We start from the raw sequence: 23,346 nt of genomic DNA on the forward strand, positions 1-23,346 counted from the left end.
GTTTTACCAGCTACACTCTATCACCTGGTCAACATTCCCCTCTTTCCCGTGTAACCTACCTGTCTCACACCTATCAACTCCCATCTCCTCTGATTTTCCCTGCCACACACTTGTGTTTTCACAGACCTGTATTTTGCATATAGGCTTAAGCTTCTATTTCACCCAGGAGAGCACACAAACACCAGCAGACTCTCCATATGCCTGAAGAAGGGTGTTTGTACCTGAAAACTTGTAAAGAACATTTCCCCTTAATTATTTAGTGGATCTAATAAAAGATATCACATTTACCCAAAGAACCTTGTCTGCCTATGTCCTTAGACCAACATGGCTATAACCAACACCCCTGAAACTTGTGAAGATTTCATACAATTTCTGGGATGTAAAGGAAAAAATACCCTAGTTAATGAACTGAAACAAGGAAAATATTTTTCAGGGATTGTTGATTTAATACCAGCTATAGAAACACAAGCCTTGTTTATTCTGTTCTTGACAGAGTGAAGAACCTGGGACATATCAAACTGGCATGGACAATCGTGCAGTAATACTAGCAGTATGCCAGGACAGTATTGCAGTCTGCAGGCTCACCTAGCTTGAGTAAACCCACTTATTATTTGTGTTTCTTGTGCTGCACATTCATTACATTTAGTGAGAATTGACAGTATTAACAGCAGTAGTTGGAATGCTGTTACTTTCTTTGTTTTCTGCTGTCATTATATGCTTTCTGCTGTACATCAACCTATTTCTGGCAATGTGTTTTTGGCAGCGGCAGCTCTGCTAACAGCCAGACACCATCATTCAAAAGCCTGTCAGACACAAGATGGGGCTGCTGGGCAGATTCTGCAAAAGCTATGTGTCAGAATTAGGAAGGAATCTGGCAATCCCTAGAAAACCTTTCAAAAGACGCAATACAAACAAGTGTAACCCAAGCAGAGGCAGCTTCCCTTCAGAACTAAATGGAAAAAAATAGAAATGGCCTATAAGCATAATTTTGATACATGGTACTTCAGTGATTTAAAATTATCACTATGCAGTTATAGACAGTGACCGTAGACAGAAGTTCACTTACTGCATTCACTGGAATAATTTGTGGAAGGTCTATGAGAAGAATTCAAAGATTTTGAAAATGCTGCTAAAAACATATGCAAGGCTCTTTCCTAAAAATACCACAGTGAGTTGTGCTGTACTCAAAACAGAAAAAAAATTGAAGATGAATCTCAGAAGCCTGAGATATTATTTCAAGGAAAACAAAAATTGCATGTGGGAACATTCAGTCTTTTAATTGACGGTTTACTAACTTGTCTTCAACTTGTCTTGTGTTGATACAGATTGATGATGAAAATGGATCTTTGGATAACAGCAGAGTCTTCCCCTCGTATCACAGAAACAGAAGCAGAATTATTCATTACACTTTTATTTTGGCATATAGCTTAAGCCTTAGCAATCCAAAATTCCTGAAGAAATCATCAACATTACTCCACAGTGGGGGACCAATTCCAGATATATCAGCCACGCAAACTTAAAACAAGCACTTAGTTCCACAGCTGTGCTGCCTCTAGCACACTCAGTTTAGTAATTGACTAATACTTGGCTAATTGAAGAATGATTTAGTCCATCCATGAATCAATCACATGAAAGCCATTTTGTAGGTTAAAAATAGATGAAGGTGTACCCTTCTATAACAGGGAGCTACAGCTCCTGTTACTTTTAGGGGAAAGCACAGCATGCCAACCTTGCTACGTGAGGCTGGCAGCTGGGCAAAGATTAGCTGCTAGAAAACAAGGAGGCCAGAGATAACATAAAGGGAGTGACTATCCTGGAGCTAGCTGCACTACAGTAAGCAGCCAAGGGTCAGTCAATGCAAAAGCAAGGGCTGCAAGCAGCTGGGTGAAGCTGCAGCAGAGGAGGGCTGGTTGGCCATTAAGCCAAAGTGGAAACCTGTGTGTGGCTGGAGAGCCACCTGACAGGCAGGGGTGGGGCTTTGGGGCACATAAGCCCAGTGCCTGATAACAAGCAGGCAGTCTGGTCCTTCAGGGAGAAAAACTTATAAGGGAGATGGCTGCAGGAGACAGATTGGCAGGCACTCAAGTTGTTCCACAGAGCTAGAAAGAGATAGCTAAGGGGGACTTATGTCTCATGTTGAGGCTATGACCCAGAGTGGGGTGAATTTTAGTTGAGAAGCAGTTTGCTTGTATTAATGTTGGGATCAGATTGAATCTGTAGGGGAGGGCGGAGGCCATGGAGAGGGTGCCTGGTGGGGCACTCCATGATAAAGCCTAGCCTGGGGTCAGGGACCCTGGAGACTGAAGATATGTCAGAGGGATGAGAGAGTCAGATGTTTGCATAGGGAACTGGACCCCAGGAGGGGCTGTAGACAAGTTAGGGCCAGAGTCCTGGAGCATGCAAGTGCAGGACAGGGTTGAAGCCCAGGAGCCAAGGTCCAGGGCAGTGAACCTGGGTTGAGGTGCACAACTAGAATGACAGAGCCAAGGCCAGGAGGTTCAAGAGCTAGGGTCATTAATGGAGCAGCATCTGCGAGGGATGGGCATACCTATGGGGCAGGATGGAAGCCACAATCATAGCCCATAACATGACTGGTGCCCGGGGTCACTGAGGGGCCTGATCCTTTTTTTCTGTGGAGCCTGCCCATCTTCTCCATGGCCCAGGGGGCAAGCTGACTAATGGCTGCAACATTTAAAATTGCAATATTGCAAATTAAACTGTATCAGGATGTAGTTTAGTTTGCAATGATGAAAACTTATTTAAAACCCACAAAACTTGGGTATGTGTAATATATGACACCAATAAGCCACAAAAAGGGGAATTTTCATCACATGTACATTGTGACATTGTCGCATGTACAAGCACCCTATTTATCATGGGAGGAGTTATGGAAGTAGTGACAGCTCTTGCCAAGCATCTGTTTAATGTTTGGTCACTTGGGGCTAAAATGGCTGATACCAGGATGATCCCAGAATTAGGACCTGATGAGGTTGCAGAAAGACTTTACAAGTAGTGGAATTTTGATCCCCACCCCTGGAAGGTGCCATGCAGAGGTTGATGAAGCAGACTGAGAAGCGTCTTTACATGCTATGTCCAAAGACAGCACAGAGTACATGCTGCAGTTTATACTAAACCCTGTTGATATAGAGCAGTGATTCTCAGCTAGGCTGATGAGGCACACTGGGGTGCCACTAGGTCATCTGTAGCTTGCTACAAGATGTGGTAAGACATGGTGAGGTGTGAGGAGATAAGCAGAGAAGTATGGGCCCAGCCACTAAATAGTAAAATCCTTGGCATAGACAAAACAGGAGAGGCGACATGGCTGTAGTTGCCCTAGTTCAGAATCAGGTCTAACAATGAAGGTGATCAATGAATCTATAAACAAGCAGTCAGGGACCTTCAGGTCAGGTACATTCTAATATCTACTCAGCTCTTAAAAACCTTCAAGGATGGAGATTATAGTACCCTCCTTGTGAGAAAGGTTTTCCTAGTATCTAAACTAAACTTTCCTTACTGCAACTTGAGACGATTGCTCCTTATTCTGTCAGCTTCATTGAGAACAGTCTAGCTCCATCTTCTTTGGAATCACCCTTCAGGTAGTTGAAGGCTATTATTAAATCCCCTCTCATTCTTCTCTTCTCTAGACTAAATAAGGCCAGTTCCCTCAGCTTCTCCTCATAAGTCATGTGCCTCAGTCCTTTGATCATTTTTGTTGCCCTCTGCTGGACTGTCTCCAATTTGACTATATCCCTTCTGTAGTGGGGACCCCAAAAGTGGACACTGTACTCAAAATGTGGCCTTCTCAGTGTCAGATAGAGGGGAATAATCACTTCTCTCAATCTGCTGGCACTGCTCCTACTAATGCAGCCCAGTATGTCATTAGCCTTGGCAAAAAGGGCACACTCTTAGCTAATATTAATCTTATTGTCCACTGTAACCACCAGGTCCTTTTCTGCAGAGCTGCTGCTTAACCAGTTGTTCCCCATCTTATAACAATACATGGGATTGTTCTGTCCTAAGTGTAGGATTTAGCATTTCTCCTTATTGAACCTCATGAGATTTATTTTTAGCAAATCATCCAATTTGTCTGGGTCCCTCTGGGTGTGCTACATTGTGTGCTTTAATGCGCATTTAAGCAGCATGTAAAAAACAGTGCTATTACGCTAATGCACAGTAAAATAGGCTACTACGCATTAAGCATCACCTAAAAAGTGTGCGCTTGTGCTACTGTGCATTAGGGCAACCTAATATGCATTAATTTAGTACCTCACAGTAGGGGTACTAAATTCAATGCATGTAAGGAAAAGCGTATTAAGGCATGTGTAGATGCATCCTCTGAATCCTAGCCCGACCCTCCAGTGCATCTACTACTCCCCTTAGTTTGGTGTCAACTGCAAACTTGCTGAGGGTGCACTCTATCCCATCTTCCAGGTCATAAATGAAGATACTGGACACAGCCAGCCTCAGAACCAACACTTGGGATGGCTGCCAACTAGACAACTAGCCATTGATTACTACCCTCTGAGCCTGATAATCCATCCAGTTTTCTATCCACCTTACAGTCCATTCATCCAACCCACACTTGATTAGTTTGCCTGAAAGAATGTTGTGGGAGACTGTATCAAAAGCCTTACTAAAATCAAGGTATATCATGTCCACTGCTCTTCCTGCATCTACAGAATCAGTCATCTCATCATGGAAGGCAGTCAGGTTGGTCGGGCATGGCTTGCCCTTGGTGAATCCATGCTTGCTTTTCCCAATCACCTTCTTGTCCTCCTAAGTACTTAGCAATGAATTCCTTGAGGACCTGCTCCATGATTTTTCCAGGGACTGAGGTGAGGCTGACCGGTTTCCTGGATCCTCCTTTTTCCCTTTCTTAAAGATCAGCACTGTATTTGCCCTTTTCCAATCATCTGGGACTTCTCCTGTTCACCAGGAGCTTTCAAAGATAATGTTCAGTGGGTTGGCAATCACATCACTCAACTCCCTCAGCACCCGTGGGTGCGTTGCATCCAGCTCCATGGACTTGTACACATTCAGCTTTTCTAAATAGACCCTAACCTGTTCTTCACCACTATGGGCTGCTCACCTCCTCCCCAAACTGTGCTGCCAGGTGTAGTTGTTTGACAGCTGACCTTGCCTGTTAATACTGAGGTGAAAAAGGCATTGAATACTTCAGCCTTTTCTGCATCATCTGTCAATATGTTGCCTCCCCATTCAGTGAGGGCATAAGGAAGGAGTACCTAGATTTGAACTAGGGACCTCTTGAGCAAATACTCTACCCTGAGTTGCTGGTTAGCTCAAATAATTGTTCTAGTGATCAACCTCTAACTTCTAGAGGAAATAAATATATGATCGTAGTAGAAGATTCATATCAAGATGAACACAGGCTTTCCCAACTAAGAATTTCATACCATTAGTGGCAGTTCAAACACTTGTGTTTCATGTGTTCAACATATGGGGAATATCCAAGATTCTGACAGGGCAATTAGTTTTATGCAAAATGTGGTTATGGAAGTATGTGAGCTATTGGGAATTGATCTGCATAGTTCTGCATAATCTGTCACCCTCAGACCATGTAGAAAAGATTAAATAAACTCTGAAAACATGTGAGCCTGGGAACAATCTGGGATGAACTCTTTCCCCTGAATTTCATGCACATTCAAGTTATGGAATGGCTCTCAACTGGCTTTAGCCTCTTATGTGGGCCTGTTGGGAAGGTCCATAGCTATCTGGGAGTCAATATCCAACCCAGTGCAGGAGACCTAGCTACCATATCACTAAGGGTCTACCTAACCCAAAGAGGCAGCCAGCTGGTTTTTTGGGGAGATCATGGGCCAGCTGCCATTTTCACATTCTCATCACAGTAGGGCCCTCCTATGCCTCTGGTTGAAGGGCCCGGCTGGCCCTGCCCCTTGCCACTGGTTGGTTGTGAGGGCTTTCCATCATGCATCTCTGCCCCTCACTGCTGATTGGTGGAGAGGGGTGGGGCCACACAACAGGCAGCCCTCTTAGCCAATCAGCAGTAAGGGGTGGGTGCAGCAGCCATTTTGGGCTCCCATGTGTGCTGGCAGCCCCTCCTCTCCCCTTCCCCCAGTGGGCTGTGCAGTAAGGACACATCACCATGGGGATTAATGGTTCCCACTAGGGAGCCAGAATTTTTATTCTCAGTAAGTATTTTTTTTCATGGTTGTTGCGAACATTGCCCACTTTTGTGGGGAATGCTGGGTTTTGCGTTTTCCACAAAATCACAGTTTTGGTAGGTGCCTTCATATCACTTTCTTAGGCATGTATCAGATGCCTACACCAACACATCCTGAAAGTCCAAAAAGCGGTAGTCACCCAGGACTACGGTCAATATCAGAAAACTAAGTGATAATATGAAAAAAGAGGATCTTTGAAAATATCAGGTGGGAGACCAGGTAATGATGCAGTATTTTGCCCCATATCATGCTGGCCCCAAAGCTATAGGTTTTGGACCATATATAGTTGTGGACAAATTAGGTCTTCCTGTATATCTGCTAAACTTAAAGGAGTGAGAACAACAGTGGGTTTGGACTATTCAAATCAAAGCTTGGGTAAGTAAATAAGCGATTATTTTTCCCCCCTTGTGTTTTGCAGGAAATTGAATGGTCCTGGAACTGGCACCCAACCATTCTTTCAAATGAATTATAAAATTCACTTTCTGGAGTTAATTGAGTAAATTTTCTACATAGACTCTATGACTAAGTACAGATATTCAAAAAGCTCAAGGCAGAAGTGCTCTGAGTATGGCACTTTACTCAAAGTGCTCTAGATTAGTTTAGGACCAAACAGAACACGTGTGCTATTTGGTGGGGCATACTGGGCTGAATTGGTATGTGTGTTGCCAGCAAGTCCAGGAAGTGATTATTCTGCTCTATTCAGAACTAGTGAGGCCATATCTGGAGTACTGTGTTCAGTTTTGGGCCCCCCACTGCAAAAAGGATGTGGACAAATTGGCAAGAGTCCAGTGGAGGGTGACAAAAATGGTGAGGGGGCTGGAGGATATGACTTATGAGGAAAAAAGGGGACACTGGGCTTATTTAGTCTATAGAAGAGGAGACTGAGAGGGGACTGAATAGCAATTTCAACTACCTGAAGTGGGTTCAGAAGAGGATGGAGCTAGGCTATTCTCAGTGGTGGCAGATGAAAGAACAAGGAGCAACGGTCTCAAGTTGCATCAAGGAAAGTTTAGGTTAGATATTAGGAAGAATTTTCTCGCTAGGAGGGTAGTAAAACACTGGAATAGGTTAACCAAAGGGGTAGTGGAAGCCCCATCCTTGAGGGTTTTCAAAACCTGGCTGGACAAAGCTTTGGCCAGGATGATCTATTTGGGGCTGGTCCTGCACTGAGCAGGGGGTTGGACTAGATGACCTCCTGAGGTATCTTCCAAACCTAACTTTCTATGATTCTGTGATTCATTTCAGAGTGCCTAATTGCACATAATCTTTTCTTGCATAACCTCAGTCATGCCCAGTCAGCCGTTGTGTCCAATGGCACAACACTGGTCACAAAACTCTCATGCATTTTAAGCCATTTAGTTAATGTGTAGTTGGTTAAGCAGCTGGTTAACACAAGGAAAGCCAACACTAGCAAAGCATGGGAAACCTGAGAAAAGTGAGGGGAAAAAGAGCATCACAAATAACAGATCTAGCAATGACCTTGAACAGCCTGAACCAGTATATGGATTGGTGGGGAGACAAATAATGTTCCCATGTACAACCAGTGTAGTAGAAAATCTTGTAGTGGATAACAAAGTCAATTGGATATACCAACCACATGGTGATGTTAATATACCAAGGACCATACTGAGTTTGTGGTCCCAAAACAAAAGTTACTCCTATGGGCAGTGGAAAACCCAAGTAACTTTATAAACAGTAGCAATTCTTAGGAAGCCACTCTTAAAATCTCTAGTTTAACCTCAGAAGAGCAATTTTATGTGTAGAAACCACAGAAAGAAAACCTATGGAGGAGATTTGTTACTATTTCTTAAATACTATAGGATCACGTATGACTTATTACATCAGTTACCACCCCTTCACCTGTTCAAGTAACTACTTCAGCTCTTAGCTACTTCAACTTGCCCCTGCCCCACCACCAGGCAGCCCTCTGGAGCTCCCTCTGGTGGCAGCAGGGACACATTGCAGGGCTGCAGGGACCTGGAAGCAAATCTGCTCCCTAATGTCTGCATGTGTAGACACCCACTCAAAAACTCTTTTTGTGCAATAGACTATGGCACAGAAAGTCTAGGCTGGAGTAGGTGCATGTGTAAATGTGCCCAATGTCTACATGTGCACCCCTATTAGGGTGCAGGAAACAAATAAACTCCATAGCAGTTTATAAACTATAGTTTTTAAACTCCTCCTATGGAGCTTTTTGTGCACAGCAGTGCATGTATAGATACTGACTTAGCTGGCTGGTGCACAGGGGAATTGTAACTGCTAAGGTTATTTTGGCTTTTTGATATAGAATTGTAACTGCTAGGGTTTAATAAATTTGCTTATAGTTAAGAACAATGGTGTCTTAATCTCCGTACCTGGTAGAAGACCTGTAATAGTGTCATTGAACATAACAAGATGGTGGTAGAGTGTGAGAAAAAAATATTAGAGATTTTTAATATCTACACACCAGCTGAAAGAGAAGGATCACCTTGTTTAAGAAATTAGAGTTGTATGTAGGTGGAAGTAAGCAGCAAATTCTGGTGGGAGATTTCAATTGCATTATTGAGGAGGGGAATAGGAGAGGGGACAGAAGGGAAGGGAGAGCTAGACAGCTCATCAAAAGTCTTAATGTAATAAAAGAAGGAACTTTAAAAGATGTATGTGCCATTGAGAAGGCAATTACAAGGATGGAACTGAGTGGGAGACAAGTGTTGATGCCTGATTTTGTATTAATGTCAAATGAGCTAGAGATTGGAAAAAAGGAGATCTTAGATGTGACCGTCAGTGATTATCAGAAGTTGAGAATGGAAGTGAGCTTAGAAAAAAGTAAAGGTAGGGGGAAACGAATGTGGAAGTTAAATGTTCAGTTATTACAAGATGAGAAGACCTGGCAAGAATATGTGGAATTGTATAAAGGACGGAGGACTCTGAAGGGATACTAGAAAAGTTTCTGGGAGTGGTGGATTATGATAAAGAGAAAGACAAGTGATGTTTTCAGAAATATTGGTTGAACAGAGGTGAAGAAGAAGGTAGAAGAGCTAGAGAAACTGCAGGCAAGGAAGCAGGAGTTATTAAAGGAGGCAGCAAATGGAGCATGAGTGAAAGAAGAACTGGAAGACATAAAGTGAGGGACTGAAGAATGGTTCGAAAGGAAAATGAATGTGAAACTCTTTCTGACCAAAGCAGCGTGGTGGAGAAGGGGGGAGGATGGTGTAAGTATTTTTCGACAAATTGATGAGAAGGAGGAAGGAACTGAAAGCAATGAAAACTAAAGAATGAATCCAAAATGAAGAGTGTGAAGGTGTTGGATGTGACAGCGGAGTTTTATAAAGAGTTGTACAAATGAAGAGGAGTGGATGGAAGAAAAATGAAGGCATTTCTTGAGGGGATAAGGGAAAGAACAGAAGATGGAAAGAAACAGAAATTGGAGGAGAAGTTAAATATGATAGAGGTGGAGGACTGCTTAAAAGCTTTCAAGTGAGGGAAGGTGCCAGGAAGAGATGGTGGAATTCCATGAAAAGTTTTGGCAGTGGCAGGGGACAGATATTCAGGCAGTCCTCAACTTACAATGTTTCAAGTTACATTTCATACTTACAACGTTTATAAATTAACACCCTGTTTCAACTTTCTGACATCAATTTTGACTTTACGATGCTTGATTGGATGTGATGCTACGCCAGCGAACAAGTTTGCTGTGTCACCTGTCTCCCTGGAGAACATCTGTCCAAACTTCGTTGGACACTTTCTTTAAGAAAGCAGACAAGACTCCAGAAAAACCTGCAGCCGAGACTCCTGAGAAGACTTCAGCCAAGAGCTCTTCAAAAGTCCAGCAGTGTCACTTCGATATAATTGCTGTTTACAATATAATACTTTAATATAGCTATATTACTCATCTATAATTGATTGAGTACAAAATTCTGGGTTATTTTTGGTGAAAATAGAGTATCGGGCCTTGGTTCAGGAACCAATCTCCCATTTATAACATTGTTTCCAATGGGAAAATTGTTCCGAGTTACAACATTTTGACTGAAGACGTGCTTTTCAAGAACCAGTTGTGTCATAAGTCCGAGGACTGCCTGTAATAGAGACATACACAGAAATGATGGAGGGTGGGGAGATAGGGGAGGTTTGTGCAGAACGTGTGGTAATTTTTATATTAAAGAAAGCAAAAGAAGATGTTTTAGGCAATTGGAGTCCAATAACCCTTTTAAACATAGACTACTAATTGGCAGAAGTATTGGTCAAAAGAGTGCATGACTGTTTAGCAGATATGATTAAAAAAGAACAAATATATGCTATTCCTGAGAGGAGGATTTCCAAGACCCTGTGGTTAATGACGTATGTCATATTGGATGTGCAAGAGAGGAAAAGAAATACGATAATAATAAGTCTAACCCTGGAAAAAGTTTATGATAGGGTTCAACATAATTTTATGTCTGAAGTATTGCGGAAGATGGGGTTTCTGGCAAAGATGATCAGATAGGTCAGAGTGCTATACGGTGAAGCAGGAAGTTGAGTATCATTCTCCATTCCCCATACATTCCCCCTACAAAGCATTCCCCATACAAACAGGGGTAAACCAGAGATGCCTGCTGCCTCCCTATCTTTTTCTGTGTGTGATGGAGCAAACTTTGTGCAAACTATGTGTGGTGCTAAGCTGGTAAGTGGTTTGAAGATACCGGAAAGAGAAGTTAAATGTACATTATATGTGGATGATGTGAACATAGTGGTTCAGGACATCAATATCAGTTGAGAGGCTATTAAAGCATACTGAGGACTATGGTGAAGTGTCAGGGACAAAATTAAATAAGGTGAAAAGTATGGTGATGGGTGTTGGGAACTGGGAGAATTTACAGAAGTTTGGGCTATGGATGATAGAGGGTGTAATCAAGATCTTGGGAATCTTAGTGGATGCCGAAGGGAAGGGAACAAAGGCATGGGAGAAGTTGGAGATAAGATCTTGGGTGAGACAGATTTGGGGATTGTGGAGTGGTAGAATATTATCTTTCAAGGGTAAAGTGGCTGCAGTGAAAATGGTACTCTTGCTGATCATCCTTTACATGGGAGTGATGTACCCACCATCATGGCAACAGATAAGGAGGGTACAAAGGCAGATGTGTGTTTTTAGGGATGAAAGTGAAAGAGAAAGGGTAGCCATAACCCAGCTATACAAAGCCAGGGAATTAGGAGGCTGGGGAATGCCAGATTTGGAAAGCTTTATGTTTATAAAGCTTGCTTTATAAGTACATTCTGTAAAGAGACAGTGGAGTGGGTGGGGAAGACTGCATGTTTCTGCCTTTACTTTGCAGGAGGAATGTTACGAAGATGGGGCATATAAGGGGGAGATTGGAAAACTGTGGACGTGGCAGCCACAGTTTGATGGACTGTAAGAGTCCATCAAGCACAGTTAGAGTGCTTGATGGACTGTAAGAAGGTGATTAATATGATAAGAAAGAAAGGTAAGATAACAGTAGTTGGGGATCTGATGGAAAGACAGATGGTAAATGTGTGGAAAGAAGTAACAGATAATAGATTGAAAGGAGAACATTTGCATATCATATGGGTGATAATATGGAATATTCTTCCTCTGAGGGGAATTCACCAGAAACGGGGTTTGGTAAGATTGGCAGCTTGCCCAAGAGGAGGTGTGGGGCTGAAGAATCTGGACTGCATATGTTTTGGGACTGCCCTTTTGTTCAAGGAGTACAGGAGAGGGGTGCATCATTTTTTGAGGGCGATCAATATGACCTGTGACTTTGTTGACTCCAGATTCTGGCCTGGTTGTTTATTACACTGTGGAGCATGTGCACATTTGTACATGGCTGCAGGGCTTGAGGGTTCCAGAAGGTGTGAACATTTGCCCTTGATGGTGCCATGACCCAGCTCCATACATTAATTCACCTTGAGCATGCATGGTGCCCCTTGGTTATGTAACCCTCCTGGCGGGAAAATTTAGGAACTGTTGTGTGAGGGAAAAATGCTCCTGAGTGGTCCATTGGTGATGGACAGGTGATTTAGTGGATGGTTGGCTGGACTAATGATTGGTAGGAGTGAGGTACTGGAGGTGTTTAAAAAGGGATTGTGAAGAGAAAACTGGGGGGGCATGCACGCGTCTTGGTGTGTGTGTTCACCTTCATGTGGCAGGGTTAATGGTGAACATTGGTTAGGTGCATGCAGGCGCTTGAGAGACGTGTTTAATACAAAGTGGAAGGTGCATGTGTGTGAAGGGGGTTTGCGACAGAGTGAAAGGGTTCCCATTGGATTGGTAAGGATAATTGCCTGAGAGAGCAGCTCCTTCCACCACTTGGAGATGGTAACGTATCACCCTTCCCAGGTTTTGAGTTGCCTAGAACTTGCTGAGGGAACGGATTAGAAAACCTCATTAGTTATAGTGGAGATGGGAGGAGCAGACTCACTGTAACAGGTCGAAATGTACTTTACTGCCACCCTGTGGTGACAGTGTGGTGTTTTGATTCATTATGTAAATATTAACTTGTTACCTGTTGTATGATTCTCATTTATATTGGTTAGGGTTGTTGTTATTTTGACTTATTCTGTTACAATATATAATGGAGTTTAACTTCATCCTTGTGTTGTTTGTTCATTCAATTCAGTGTCTTCGAGTGGGGCTAGGTCATAGGACAACGCTCCGAGTTTGGGCCCTTAACTCTACCACATTTGATAAATAAGTCCAAGGGGTTATGGAGATCTAATAACCCTCCGGACCTAAAGGAAGAGATAGAGGGAAACCTTTTGGTCTTTCAACTTAACATATGAAACGGTGGTTTATGGGTTAATGGAGGAACTTCTAGCAATGCTTAGCATTCTGAAGCAGACCTCAGTGCATGTGCATAATGCCAACTCTTCAAAGAGATGAAACGCGACATTTGATTTAGTAACTTCTATATCTGATATGATACATTTAAACTAAGTTTGCAATAGAAATAAAATGAGAACATGCCATGTTACATGCAGTTAATTGAAGAATTAGGTGTCATTTCATTATAAACATTGTATTACAAAAATCAAAAGTCAGTATTTGTAGAAATAAAAGTGTTGTTCCCTTGGTTTAATAAACATTTCTTCAGAATACATCCTTTCCTTAGTAGTAGTTCCACAACCATCTGACTGATGTTATAAAATTACTTTGCTTGTAGTTGGGGTGAGACGTGATATTTGCAAAATTGTCAACTCCAGAAAGAAGATCCTTTATTGAAAACAACTGAGAAAATGAACATGGAGGGAATCTAGCAATGATCAACCTTTACACGAGACATTCTCAACCTTTTTTAGACTCAAGACACCCCTTAGAAAATGGCAGCTCTTACCTTTCACTCACTTTTGACTACACAAAAATAGCAGAACAATTATTCTGTTGCAAAGAACTCAAAGACTACAGCAGGTCAGAGTGTTTTTGACACAATGGATTCCTATTGGAAATCTCTGAGTTTATCCTGTAAATTGTGTAAGGGTTTGCACACATAACAGTGCTAATATTGTGACACCCTTAAAAGGATCTCATGGGACCCTGGTTGAGAATCACTACTTTGTTACATAGTGTAACATTAGGCATTTGTTGCTGTTTTATTAGCACAATCTCCTACTAGACATGTTTAAAACTCATACTAAAATGTTTATCTTAGGGGTCTAAGCTAAGACAGGTAGACAGCTTGCTGGGCATGTTTACATATGCTATGAATTCAAAGTAGGTTTACTGCATCCCAGCAAAAATACTGTGTAGTAACCCTACCCAGGAGCATGTCTGCATGTGCTCCCTCTTGGGAGCAGATTTGAACAGGGCTTCTCCTGCCATACTTCCCCCCACCCCGGGGAAGAGGCTGATCAGAAGCAAATTTTCTCCCAGCGAGCACTACTTGCACTACTGTACAGTAAATATGTATACATGTAGATGGTGACATTTTACTGTACAGTAGATTAGTCTACTGTGTAATAAAGTATTTGATGGAGACACATCCACTGTGAGGACTGCATGTTTGACTTTTCCAGTGATAATGCATTTGTGCCTTAATGCTATTCATTTCGTCTAATAAAAAAGATCACATCTCCTCAAAGACCCTTGCCTGTCTTGTCGTTAGACCAACACAGCTACAACCAAAAACCTGCTATGTGATCATGCATTTGTGCTGTATGGCTGAAAGATTTAACCCCTTGCTAATAAACTGTCTCCCTCCCCATTAAATATCTAGAACATATGGTCAAGATTATTAGAGGGAGAAAGAAGCCTGTTTATAACTTGAAACAGATTGTACTTATGAATATATTTGACTCACATAATTTAATTGCTCTGATTTAACAACTGTAGTACAACTTGGCAGAAATGCAAAAAAATCTACAATTCATTTTAAAACTACTGATAAATCAGCAGCAATTGTTTTTGTGGACACGTTGGGTGCATGCAGATGAGTGCGCACATGCCTCTTGCCCTACCTCAAACCCTTTTGAGGTGGGGCAAGAGGCATGTGCGGGAATGAAAAAATGTTAGACCCCTGGATATCCAGGGGTCTAAGAAAACCGAAACAAAAAAAAGGAGGGCAGGGCATGGCTCCCGACTGTGCCCTGAGGCAACCGGAGGCTGGGTCCTCCTGGGAGACACTCTGGCTGCCAGAGCGTCTCCATGGTTGGCCCCTCAACCTGGTGCTGAAACACGAGGCCGGACAGGCCATGTGTTCAGCACCAGGGCTCCAATGATGGTGAGTAAGAGGGCGGGGGGGCTGAGGGAGGGGGGAGGGTACTATGGGGGGGACCCCCACTGGCTCTGCCCACTCCCCCAGTCCCCTGATCTCTGCCCTGTCTAGCCCCTCCCCCCGCCAGACCCCCCCCGAAGCCCCCAACCCCTGCCCGACCCCTTCCCCCACCAGCCTCCCAGATCCCCTGATCTGTGCCCAGTCCCTCCCTCCACTAGTCCCCCAAACCCCCCAATCCCTGCCCAGCCGGGCCCTGTCACCTTTGGGGCCCCCGTGTCACCCGGCTGGGCCAGGCCCAGGGCAGCAGGATCCAGCCAGGCTCTGCCATCCTGGGCCCAGCTCAGCCAGGTGGCAGAGGGTCCCTGAGGGTGGCAGGGCCTGGCTGGGGCTGACATGCGGGGACTGCGTGCCACTCTGGGTTCTGCCACCAAGGGCCCAGCCTGGCTGGGCCACAGAGGGACCTCAGGGCTGCCAGGACCCAGCTGGGCCTGGCACACGGTCCCTGAGCACCACGCCGGGTCCTGCCACCAATGGTTCAGCCCAGCTGGGTGACAGAGGGGCCCGGAGGGCAGCAGGTCCTGCCACCAAGGGCCCAGCCTAGCAGTAGAGGCCCCAGGACCCGGCTGGGCCTGGCATGCGGTCCCCATGTGCTGCACCATGTCCTACCAGCAAGGGCCTGGCCTGCCTGGGTGGCAGACAATCCCCGAGGCCAGTAGGACCTGGCTGGGCTTGGTGCGCAGTCTCTGCATGCTGCACCGGGTCCTGCCGCCATGGCTCAGAGTGCCCCACTCCTGTTGCTGCTGCTAAAAGTAAGTTATGGGCCCTGGGCGGGGGGGTTGGGGCCATCCAGGGTCCCCGGGACCCTGGGCAGGTGGTCTGTGGACCTCCAGGGGAAGCTGGGACCCTGGGTGTGGGGGCTGTGGCCCTTCAGGAAGCTTGGGACCCTGGGTGGAGGGGCTGGGGCCCTCCAGAGGGAGCTGCGACCTTGGGTGGGGAGGCTGTGGCCCTCCAGGGTGCCTGGGACCCTGGGCACGGAGGCTGGGGCCCTATGGGGAATAGGGGTTGTGGCCCTCCAGGGGGAGGCTGGGGCCCTGGGGAGGGGTATTCCATGTGCTGTGGGGAGGGGGGCTGCACCCTGTGGTGGCCAGGGGACCCACCCCTCCTGAGCAGCGCCCCCACAAGGTCCCCCACACCCACAATCCCCCAACAATTGCCCCACACCTACCCACACACCAACCCACATCCCTCCATGCACAACCACGTGCCGCCTTCCCCCACACCTCTTCCCACCCCCTTCCAGCAAACACCACATCCCCCCATCACACACCCATCATGTGCGAAGAAATCCAAAAGTGCACATCAACACACATAGGTATTTAGAATTTATTTTATCATGATGATAGAGGCACTGGTAGGCTTCCACATTGATTTAACATTGTAAATATACCAATAAAGCATTGATCAACTGATTGCTGTCTCTCTCTCTCTAGATATATTTATATATGTATGTGTGTGTATATATAGAGTGGTCTTTTGCGTTAACTGTGGAAAAACATGGATTTTGGGGTATTTTTAAAAATGGATTTGGGATGCTGTGGCAACAGTCCATCTGGCACAAGGGGTAGTGTCCCCAGGTACAAAGTGGCCGAGCCCCAGAAGCTCTGGAGAGCGAGTGGCCCTGAGCTACTTGCCAGGGCAGCTTTTTGTATGGATGGTGCCAGGACAGGGCAGCTTTTTATACTGCTGGGAATAGCACAGGTGCTGGACCCAGGCTCTAGTTCCTCCTGGCTGCAGATCCAGGAGGAGCCAGACAGGGTTATTTTGCCCCACACAAATATTTTGGGAGCTTCTTCTATCTCCCTCTGTCACTCCCATTTGACACTGTCAAAAATCACTTCTCTAAATGAATAACGTAATCTTTTCTGTTTTGCGACCACATGCCCCCACCCCCTTCCTACCCCAACCCACTGTTTACAAAGAAAGCCATCTCTGAATTTACCAGATCCCTCCACTTCTGTGCTACCTTAAAAGCTTGCGGGATCAGGGCTGAGATGCTTTTTGCAAACTGTGGTGAGATGGGAATGGGAGCAGGAAGGGCTGCAGGAGCAGAGTGGAGTGTTGTGCTGGCAGGGCTACCATGTGGAAGGCTGGATGCAGGCTACTTTCCAAGATATTTGAGATTAACTGAGATTATCTTAATTGTCATATGTATAAGCAAGAGAAAGCTGCAAGTAAGGAGATGTAGCAATGGAGTGGGGTAAAGGAAGCCTATTTACCAGTGAGGTGACCAACTTAATCTACATCTTTTCAACATGTAGATCTACTTTTCTCCCATATAGCTCTCTCACCTGCCTTTAAATTTCCTTTCAAAGCATTCTTTGTGAATAGGGCTGCTTCTTTATTAAACGACATCTTTTCATTTTTTTTCCCAGGTCATGCTAGGACCAAGGACTCTCACAGCTTTCTTTAGGAAGCAATCGCATAAAAAGAAGTCACTGAAGAAAAGATTCTGGACAAGAAGTGCTGAGGTACTCACATCCAGGCACACCACTGTTTTCAATCTTAAAAGTACAGGATGCTGCGAATACTGAAATGTGAAATGAAAGTAGTTACAAACAACAAAATTATACGTTTGGATGCGCAGATACATATTTGATTTGTTTTTGACCCCATCTTCCTTGTTGTAAAACATATTCCTAAACCAGCTCTGGTCAGCCATGAACACAAATGCTGCTGATGAAAATTGTTCAGAAGCATATACCACTGTATCCTCCTCCCTCATCTCTTCCACCACAATTTTTATATTTTTCCTTTTCTATTGTGTTCTTGTCACTGACTCTTTTTTATATCCTCTTTATGCAGTCTCTGTTACCATATTTTCCCAGTACTGAAATGAGATATTCTGATTTCATGAATCTTTGTTAGTATCAATGAAATATCACATGCAACAGAAATGCTACTTGGCACAAATTGGAGGATTTCACTTTCTGATTACAAATTCAAATTACAGTACACTACTGCCAATATGCTTTTGCACCTTGATGTAAGACGAAATCCTATAATGTCACTTTACTGTTGCCTGGGTCTTTTAAAAACATTTAGCAGCATGTTGAACAGCACTACGTTTTACATGAAAGTTATGTTTGTTATATGAAATATTAGTAATTCCAAATCTCACCTCTTTCCTGCACATAACAATTCAAAGCCTTCACTGATTTTTTCAAAAGGCAATGTGTGGGTTATTAATACATCTGGATTAAATTTCTTCTCCATGTAACCAGAAACCAGCTTAGGGATAGAATCCTTTGTCTTCCAGCCTGGATAAAATAAAAGCCACACACAATTAATCAAATAAATCACTGTGAATAAGTAATGCTTAAGTACAGTGAAGATTCAAGGCACTGAGTCTGGTATAGCTCATTGGGCAGGCTAGCTCTACAAAGGCACTTAATACTTCCATTAGGACTTGGACATGCACTGAGGAGTTATCTGCATGCACAGGTCCAGTCACTAGAGCTACATAACTTGTATGCTTGTCACCTTGCCTGTTTGGGGTACCTGTCATATACCATCTGGCACCATTACTTCTTTGTTGTATAGTAGCACAATGAAATCTGTTCCTTCACAAGGTTTCACAGTATAAATCATACACTATCAGACCAATACAAAATAATAATATTTTTTCAAATTTATATACAAATCCAAATTCACACATAACATATATTTACAACTGTTTGACTTTTACACTCTACTTTGGTGGTGACATAAGGATCATTGCGTTTTCCATTCCAGGATGATGGAATATGGCACGGCTGGATGGCAAGAGGGCGGGGAGGTAGTGCACGGCCAGATGACTAGTGGCGGATAGGGGGGTGGTGAGCAGCCAGACAATGAGCGGGGGGTGGCGAGTTGCTGGACAAGGAATGGGGGAGGGTGACGAGTGGCAGGAGTGTGGCAGTGCGGTGCCTGTATAGCCCACAGAAGGGCGCTGTTGCTTTCGCCCCACCCTGGCCTTGCTCCTGTGAGGCCGTGCCATGGGGTGGCAGTGCTCTGTCTCTGCCTGACCTTGCATACCCACTGGGACCTTTCAAAGTACCCCTGGGGAGTATGTGTACCCCCAGTTGACAACCCCTGGAATACAGCAATGAGATAGCAAGATTGAAAACGCCAGGTTTTGGTTAATGGGGATGGTTATTTGTGAAAGCTGTAAACATCATTCACTTTTCATTATTTCTATACCTCCAAGAATGCTCCCTTTCCAGGTACGTCCAGTTAACAGCAACGTCGGATCAAACGATAGCTGAGATCCTAAAGCAGGTACCCCAATCACCACACAGGTACCAGAACCCATGTGGCAAGATGCCAAGGCAGCCATCTGATCAAAAAAGCACATAAGAAAAATCACAAAGAGGAAAAGATAAGTGTAGGAAATAAAACCTCCTCTCTGTACTATTTGGTATGGCTGAAATCCAAGATTTTTTATATCCGTTTTAAAAATACAATCAATCCAGTTATGCATCCCTTATTATTTACACAGCAGGAAAACAGGCTTCTTTGAATAAGCCATGGAAGTTTTAGTCTTTGTTCTGAGAGCTGTTGTTGGAAACTAGCATGTAAGTTGCCCTAAAAACATATGGATTCCTTGGTTGTGTCCAGATGTGCATGGATGTTTGGTTTCCCAGGGATACCAGGGATGCACTTTGGTGCATGGCCAGTTGCCCTGGGTAGGCATAGGCCAGTACTGTGTTGGCCCCAGCAGCCTTACCTGGGGTCCTGGGGGCCTCCTGGAGCTGCAGTTTTGGTGATTCTGCCAGGCAGAGTCTGGCTGGCAGCTGCAGCCAGGGTCCAAGCAGCCCAGCTCCACTTTTTAGCAGTGAATGCGGCTCGAGCGTGCGTTGCTTAGGGGTTTTTTCTGCAGTTTTTTTGACCCATTGCCTTTTCCATTCCATAATGATGGAATACGGCACAGCCGGAGGAGAAGTGGGGGGTCGGGGGTGGTGAGCAGCTGGACAATGAGCGGGGGGTGGCGTGTGGATATTCAGGGCTCAAAAAAAAGTGGGAAAAAAAATGGGGCAGCGCATGCTCAGGCAGCATGTTCTTTCAGTGCAGAGAGCTCTGACCTGTGCAGTATGGGGTGCTGGAAATGTGTTTGCAGTGCCACGTACCGCACAACCGCACTCATCTGGACATGCCCCTAATATTTTGTAGAATACATGCATAGCAAGTCCAGCCACCAGACAGAACACTACATTAAGGTTTAAATTAATATCAGGCTACTGATGAGCAGAGGGAATGTGTACTAACAATTTACGTACCATAGTATCTACATCCCCAACAGCTTCAAAGGAATAGTCCACACCACCAGCAGTCATCTCAGTCAGCACCTGCTGAATGGGCTGCCTGAAATCCCGTGGGTTGATGCACTCGGTTGCTCCTACCTCTTTGGCCTTGGTAAATTTATCCTTGTTGATGTCAATCCCAATGATTCGGGAAGCTCTGGCTGTTTTACAGCCAATGACAACAGAGAGCCCAACTCCTCCCAAACCAAAGATGGCACAGGTAGAACCAGGTTTAACCTACATAAACACAGATAACAGGACTTTGTTAGAATCCAATTATAAAATATTGTTCTGTGAAATGGAGGAAAAGGTTTGGGCTCTACACAATTTGTTAATGTCTTAAGGAAATATTTGTGCCTTTTGTCCTTGCAACACAAATGCACACACCTTAGCAGTATTGATGGCAGCCCCGTAACCTGTGGAAAATCCACAGGCAAACAGACAGACTTTATCCAAAGGAGCAGCAGCATCAATTCTTGCAATTGCGGAATCGGGCATAACTGTGTACTCCGAAAAGGTGCTGATCCACAGGAAATGGTGAATCTGTTTCCCTTTGCAGGAGAACCTGCTAGTCTTGTCAGGCATCAGGTTCTGTGGTTCATAAAGACTGTTAGAAATACATCCATACTTGTTAGTAAAATAAGCTATGTCTGACACAGTCATCATTGCTTACTGAAGTGATTCAGGTAACAGAGAAATTAAAACAAACTTACTGTGTTTTCAAGCAACAGTTGGCATCTGGATTCAGACAGGAGCTGCATTCCCCACATTGAGGCAGGCAAAGAGGAATGACCTTATCTCCTAGTAAAATAGCAATCCATCTTGGGTCAAATCTCACTCAGCAACTCTATACTATGTATCTGCTGTCTACTACAGCACCTCAGTTTGAGTTTTCAAATACCAGCACCACATGCAAAGCCATCTACTCAGCTGGAGATTTACAGTATTAATAATTATGCCCAGCAATTATATTCTAACCTATACAAGACATTATATAGTGACAAAGTTCTAAAATAGTCATATTTTCAAGTATGAACCATAGCTATTTTATAAAACATTCTGCATAGTAAACTTGTTTTTAAAAAGTTAATTGTTAGTACAGTTACAAAATTGAACTAAAAAAGAAATCACTTTTTTAAGTCAAAGAAAAGGGTGATTTTTGCATCTCAAACCCCAAATGTTAGCCCAGTAGTTGTTCTTAGATTCCCCGTTTTTGGAAAAAAAACACGTTTTGCTAATAATAGCTAATACTTATTAAAGGAAAGTCAGTGGTCCCCTCTGCTCAAAGAATATTTTAAGCAAACTGGTGAGGTATGGTAAAAGCAACCATCTTGAGTAATATATGTGAGAAGTCTAGCTAGAGAACATGAAAAGGCATGCGGCCTCCCTAAAAAACCCTTAAGTAATGAGATAGTCTCTCTCTTTCTCCTCACTGGATGCAGACATACTGCTAATAATTTAAACTGGTCTCTAGGAGCATTTGTACACATGCATGTGCTGTAAAAATGATGAAATGCATGTTAGCACTGAGAAAATGGCGGTGGCATGCTTTTGAACTAAAACAAATCGAAGGTGGTTGAGGGCGCAGGGGTTTTTTTCCTTAATCCTTCTTGTTATGGGTCACAGACTGAGGAGGGAGAGACGAATTGAGGCAATAAACAGAAGACTGCTGTGCTGGTGCCATTGTGAAGGCTTCAGCTTCTATGATAGCAGTCCGCATGTCGGAGAGAGAGGCAGTGGTCTGTTGGGAAGAGACAGCCTCCACCTCACTCCACTGAGGAAGAAGCTCTTCTCAGCCAGACTGATTGACCTGCTTAACCAGGCTTTAAACTAAGTTCGCAGGAGGATGGGTGCACAACCGCCAGAGCAAGCTCACCAAGCATCAACTGCAAAATAGCAGGTTAGGATGGTCAAGGGAACCCACTCCTACTCCAACCCAGAAACAGAGCTTCTCCATGAGTATAAGGAAGCCAAGGGCCTCCAGTGGCATACTTCTTGCTTGTACACTAATGCTAGGAGTTTAGGGACTCAACAGGACGAACTGGTCTGTCTGTTGAACAAGAACAACTATGATCTCATAGGGATAATGGAGACCTGGTGGGATTTCTTTTATGACTGGTATAAATGGCTGTACCCTGTAAAGGACAGGTCATGCTGAAAAAAGGGACGGGGGTGTAGCCTTCTATCTGAAGGAGAGCTACACATCCTTACAAGCTGAGATTGGCACTCAAAGAGGATGACTGGGGATCCTTAGGGTTAGAATACAAGGGGAATGTGGTGAAGGGGATAAAATGGTAGGAGTCTACTACAGGCCTCCAAATCAGGAACAAGAGCTTGATGAAGAATTCGCCAGGGAGCTGGCTGAGGCTGCACGCTCTCGGTGCAAGGTTGTCATGGGAGACTTCAACTACCCAGACATCTCTTGGGAAGAGCACTTGGCCCAATCCGAGTGGTCACAAAGCTTCCTTACATGCGTAGATGAGCTCTACCTGACTCAAGAATTTTATGGGCTGACAAGAGGTAAGGCACTGCTGGACTTGGTACTGGCCAAAGGGGATGAACTAATCAGCGACCTAAGAATCGAAGGAAAGCTGGGTGACAGACACTGACCACGAGCTGCTCACTTTCACTATCCATCGCAAAGCTGGCAAGTCAGCCAGCAATGCAGTAGTCCTTGACTTTAGGAAAACTGACTTTCATAAGCTCAGGAGGCTTGCTCTTGAGGCCCTGAGAGGCCATGACTTCACAGGGAGGGGAGTTCATGATAGGTGTTTGCACGTTAAGGAAGTGATCTTAGAAGCACAAGGGTAGTCCATCCCAACCCCTAGGAAAGGTGGTAAAAGGGCTCAACAATCCCCTTGGCTCCACAGGATACTCATGGACCTCCTGTGTGTAAAAAGAGAGGCTCATAAAGAATGGAAGACAGGAAACACCACTAAAGAGGAGTACTCAGCACTGGTCCACACCTGCAGGGAGCGAACTAGGAAAGCCAAGGCAGCACCTGTACTCCATCTGGCTGACAATAAAAAGTCCTTCTTCAGATATGTGGGGAATTGAAAGAAAAACAAGGGCAACATTGGACCCCTGCTAAACCAGTTGGGGAAGCTGACCACTGACACC

The 23,346-nt window shown here is 44.4% G+C and overlaps 2 protein-coding genes across 5 annotated transcripts in view; one reads left to right on the forward strand and one right to left on the reverse strand.

Moving 5' to 3' along the window:
• LOC149870924 (uncharacterized) overlaps positions 1 to 17,451 on the forward strand; it is an 89,191-nt gene extending 71,740 nt beyond the window's left edge. Inside the window, exon 5 of one of the 3 annotated variants that reach the window (XR_016440142.1) lies at positions 17,320 to 17,448. Coding sequence is in view for 2 of the 3 variants with exons in the window: in XM_090031856.1 (XP_089887982.1) it covers positions 17,320 to 17,357 (38 nt within the window). In the remaining variant the exon portion in view is untranslated. Of the gene's footprint in view, positions 1 to 1,325; positions 7,015 to 17,319 lie in introns of those variants that run through there. The other 2 variants (XM_090031856.1, XM_090031857.1) reach the window with 2 other exon arrangements.
• The window catches only part of LOC149870926 (alcohol dehydrogenase 1-like), a 34,781-nt gene continuing 27,697 nt past the window's right edge, over positions 16,263 to 23,346 (reverse strand). For both annotated transcript variants that reach the window (XM_090031850.1, XM_090031849.1), the window contains 6 exons: positions 20,940 to 21,027; positions 20,614 to 20,833; positions 20,203 to 20,463; positions 19,127 to 19,262; positions 18,066 to 18,204; positions 16,263 to 17,474 (listed from right to left, as the gene is read on the reverse strand). In XM_090031850.1, coding sequence (XP_089887976.1) covers positions 17,450 to 17,474; positions 18,066 to 18,204; positions 19,127 to 19,262; positions 20,203 to 20,463; positions 20,614 to 20,833; positions 20,940 to 21,027 — 869 coding nt within the window. In that variant the 3' untranslated portion in view covers positions 16,263 to 17,449. The remainder of the gene's footprint in view (positions 17,475 to 18,065; positions 18,205 to 19,126; positions 19,263 to 20,202; positions 20,464 to 20,613; positions 20,834 to 20,939; positions 21,028 to 23,346) is intronic.

This window comes from Crocodylus siamensis, chromosome 2, assembly GCF_052110815.1.
Source record: "Crocodylus siamensis isolate JL-2025a chromosome 2, ASM5211081v1, whole genome shotgun sequence".
Classification (NCBI taxonomy): domain Eukaryota; kingdom Metazoa; phylum Chordata; order Crocodylia; family Crocodylidae; genus Crocodylus; species Crocodylus siamensis.